Source organism: Hipposideros armiger, unplaced genomic scaffold, assembly GCF_001890085.2.
Source record: "Hipposideros armiger isolate ML-2016 unplaced genomic scaffold, ASM189008v1 scaffold_445, whole genome shotgun sequence".
Classification (NCBI taxonomy): Eukaryota; Metazoa; Chordata; class Mammalia; order Chiroptera; family Hipposideridae; genus Hipposideros; species Hipposideros armiger.
In genome coordinates this window covers 446,424-449,719 of record NW_017731795.1, presented here as the reverse complement: position 1 = coordinate 449,719, position 3,296 = coordinate 446,424, and the positions used below count along the sequence as shown (strand labels likewise).

The following is a 3,296-nucleotide window of genomic DNA, read 5'->3' as shown; positions in this document are numbered from 1 at the left end:
TAATTGGAGTGTCTCAAGAGCTGCACCATTGACATTTTGGGCTGATTAATCCTTCGTCGAGGGGGTGGGGGTTGTCTTGTGCAGTGTCAGATGTTAAGCGCGTCCCTGGCCCCTCCTCCCTCCACCCCCACCACTTGTTACAAACAAAAACATCTCTGGACATTGACATTTGGTCTCATGGGAACAACACTTGTGAAGGCTTGTGAATCACAAGCCTTAGTCCCATGGTTTTCAGAGCCATCTCTTCATCAGGTTTGCTGCTGGAGCATTTAATAAACGGATGCACTTCGACCCCATCACCACCCTCTGAATCTAAATGTCTAACTCTGGTCTCCGAGTTGCCTTTAAAAACTCACCAGGTGATTGGATGTGCATCTTCACTTGGAAGCCCACCTTAGTAGACACAGCTTTAAATGGACTCTAAATGGGAATGTGGCATAATGTAATTCAGTTGTGAATTCAGATTAAGAGTGAAGAAGAGTGATTTTATCCATGTAGTACTACCTGGCATGGGGAATGATTTAGCTTAGCGCTTCTCAACCTAACTACATAGGAGAGTGACTGAGACATTTAGGAAGTTCCTGGTGCCTGAGCCCTACTCCCTAAGTTTTGGATCAACACTATCTTCTAGGACTCCAACGCTTTGAGTACTAGTTGACTCCAATTGTGAACACTGTGTATCATCTTATTGCTGCCACTCAGTCACGTTGGCATCCATTCATTTACTATGTACATGTTACCAATTTCTAAGACAGAACATGATATAATATTTAATCATCCCTTCTTGTAAATGCCCTGAATGGCATGTTAGACCTTTTAATATTATTGTCAGGAAAATTAAGCCCCTAAAGAAATGACCAGTCAAGATGTCTTGAGTATTTACAGGTGCCTGTCAACATGATAGACATATGATTTTTAAAAAGAGCTACCAGAGGTAACTCACTAAAGTCACAATGCCTAGGATCTTCATATTCAGAGTGGTAAAGACTAAAGCATTGGACACTGAGCCTCTACCTATAATGGAAACCAAAAGAGCTTTAACACCACCTGAGCCATGCAGCTGAAAATAAGCCAATAGCTTCTCATCTTGGCCGAGTGCCCATGCCCTCGTTGCTGGTGGGGTTGGCAGCCTTCGGGAGCCTGGTTCAAAGCCAGAGTGCTGTGAGGCACACACAACTTTCTTCTGATAGATCACATGACTGGACTCGTGAAACTCTTGGAAGACCTTTGAGATCCTCTCTTTTAAATTCCACGTTTTTCCCCAAAGAGGAAATGGGAATCGTTGGGACGATTAAACTACCTGAGATTTGAATAATCAGATATTCCTGGTTGAGTTGCAAGAGCACCAAACTTGGCATCAGGACATGCTGGTGGATGTGCCACCTCCACCTCTAGAGGACTGTACCTGAGTGACCTCAACTTTGTGACAAGGAGGGTCATCATGTTGTTGAAAAGACCAGATGTGATCANAAAACCCCCGCCCGAGTGGGGCCCAGCAATCTGCATGAGCAGTTTAAGAGCCATTGCCCAGCCTACATCATTCTCTTTCCATCGCCCTTCCCCACAGTTTCTAAATTCTTTCGGTCCCTTTGCACCTTTCTCCCATGAACTCACCTCCAGCCACCCCTTCCTACAGACTGTGGTGTCCGTGAGTCAGTCACTGCAGAAATTCTTGGCTGGAACTAAATCCTAGCTGTGGTTAGGAGACAGAGAACATACTTTCAGGTGGTGAAGTAACTGAAAGCACCCCAAAGTTTCACCCTCACCCAAGAATACCTCGTGCTTTTTGTAGGTCTGGAAGGTCTCTCTGCTTCCCAGCTCTGCATCACAGTACAGCCCCTCTCCTGTGGTCTCGAGCTCAGCAGGTACCAGCACAAGAATGAGTGTGGTTGACTCCTGCCCAGAAAAGGAGTCCTGATGGCAGCATTGTCACAGAAACCCCTCACTAAGCTCTTAGAATAAATTTCTAGAACTTTGTTTCTGGAGGGACCGTAGTAGGCATATTTTTGAGGCCGATGAAATTAGATCTCTAAACTAGTTCAGTAAGTTGGAAGCTCTGTCTTTGATAAATGGTTCACCCTTCTCAAAGAAGAAGAATCCTTTGAATCAAAAGGCTGCTGATTCCTTCGTCAATCATAAAGGAAATAAACTTCGAAGACTTTCTGAAAGGCTCCCGTCCTCAGCGGAGATGGGATCTCCCCTCCTCACCCATCCGCTGTTCAGAAGCCTGCAGTCTCCATTTCCCAAGCTGCGTTACAGATATCTGTGACTTTCTCAATTCTAGGATGCGTTTGATGAATTGGTTGACTTTGTCGAAGTCATTAAAACCCTACTCATTAAAACTATACTTTTGATAAACCTTCTGAAAAGCCAAGCAAAGTGTTTTCTTTGAAACCGGGAGAGAAGGTGTGCATGGAAGAACGTTCTTATTTATGGTGACCACCGGGAAGGTTGCTAACGGGTGCTTTTGCCTTGCAGGAATGTGAGTTCCGCCGGAGAGGAAGCCCGCAGGCGGATGCGGGAATGTGAAGGGCTCACGGATGCCCTGCTCTACGTGATTCAGTCTGCGCTGGGGAGCAGTGACATCGATAGCAAGGTTCGTTGTGTTCACATAGATGAAGCATCTTAGGGAATGTGAGATGCCTGAGGGACTCGGTGGGGGCTGACAGCAGTGGAGAGCTGATGCTGTGTTTCGTACTCTCTCTGAAATCTGTCTTGGTCTCCATGTATGAATCCAGCGTTTCCTAGACAGAGCTTCTAATCCTAGCCTAGAACTGGACACTTTAGATTAGCAATGAGTAAACACTTAGATTGTTTTAAGTTACTCAAGCCACAGGAGTTCCAAAAAAACAAACAAGCAAACAAACAAAAAAACACATGAGTGTATAAAGTTTTGCATTCCACAGTACCCAAAACAGCTTCTAGTTGTATTTTACGAAATCCACTTTTAAAAGGAAAAGAAATGTTAGTTCTACCTGAGACTTGAATAATCCTGTATTCCGACAGATTCGCTTTATAACAACTGTTAGTTGTATCAAATGCCATTTGAAAAATGCTGGATGAAGTCTAAATAAATGCTGTCCAAATGCTGAATAAGTGAGGCTGTCAACACACAAATCAGCAGGGTCTATGCAAAGTTTTAATTCACAAACCAAAATAGAATCGGGTGGGCTTTTCCGGTGTTGCAGCTATTTTGTTTTGTCTTAATTTGTCTTTTGATTCATTTTTATTCAATCTAAACATAAATTTGGAAAGTAATTTCTTGATATCCTGATATAAGCACAGACTTTACCGAT

The 3,296-nt window shown here is 43.8% G+C and overlaps 1 protein-coding gene across 7 annotated transcripts in view; it reads left to right on the top strand.

The window, feature by feature from the left end:
- The window catches only part of CTNND2 (catenin delta 2), an 848,542-nt gene that overhangs the window by 712,847 nt on the left and 132,399 nt on the right, over positions 1-3,296 (top strand). For all 7 annotated transcript variants that reach the window (XM_019665518.1, XM_019665517.1, XM_019665519.1 and 4 more), the window contains one exon: positions 2,479-2,596. In XM_019665518.1, coding sequence (XP_019521063.1) covers positions 2,479-2,596 — 118 coding nt within the window. The remainder of the gene's footprint in view (positions 1-2,478; positions 2,597-3,296) is intronic.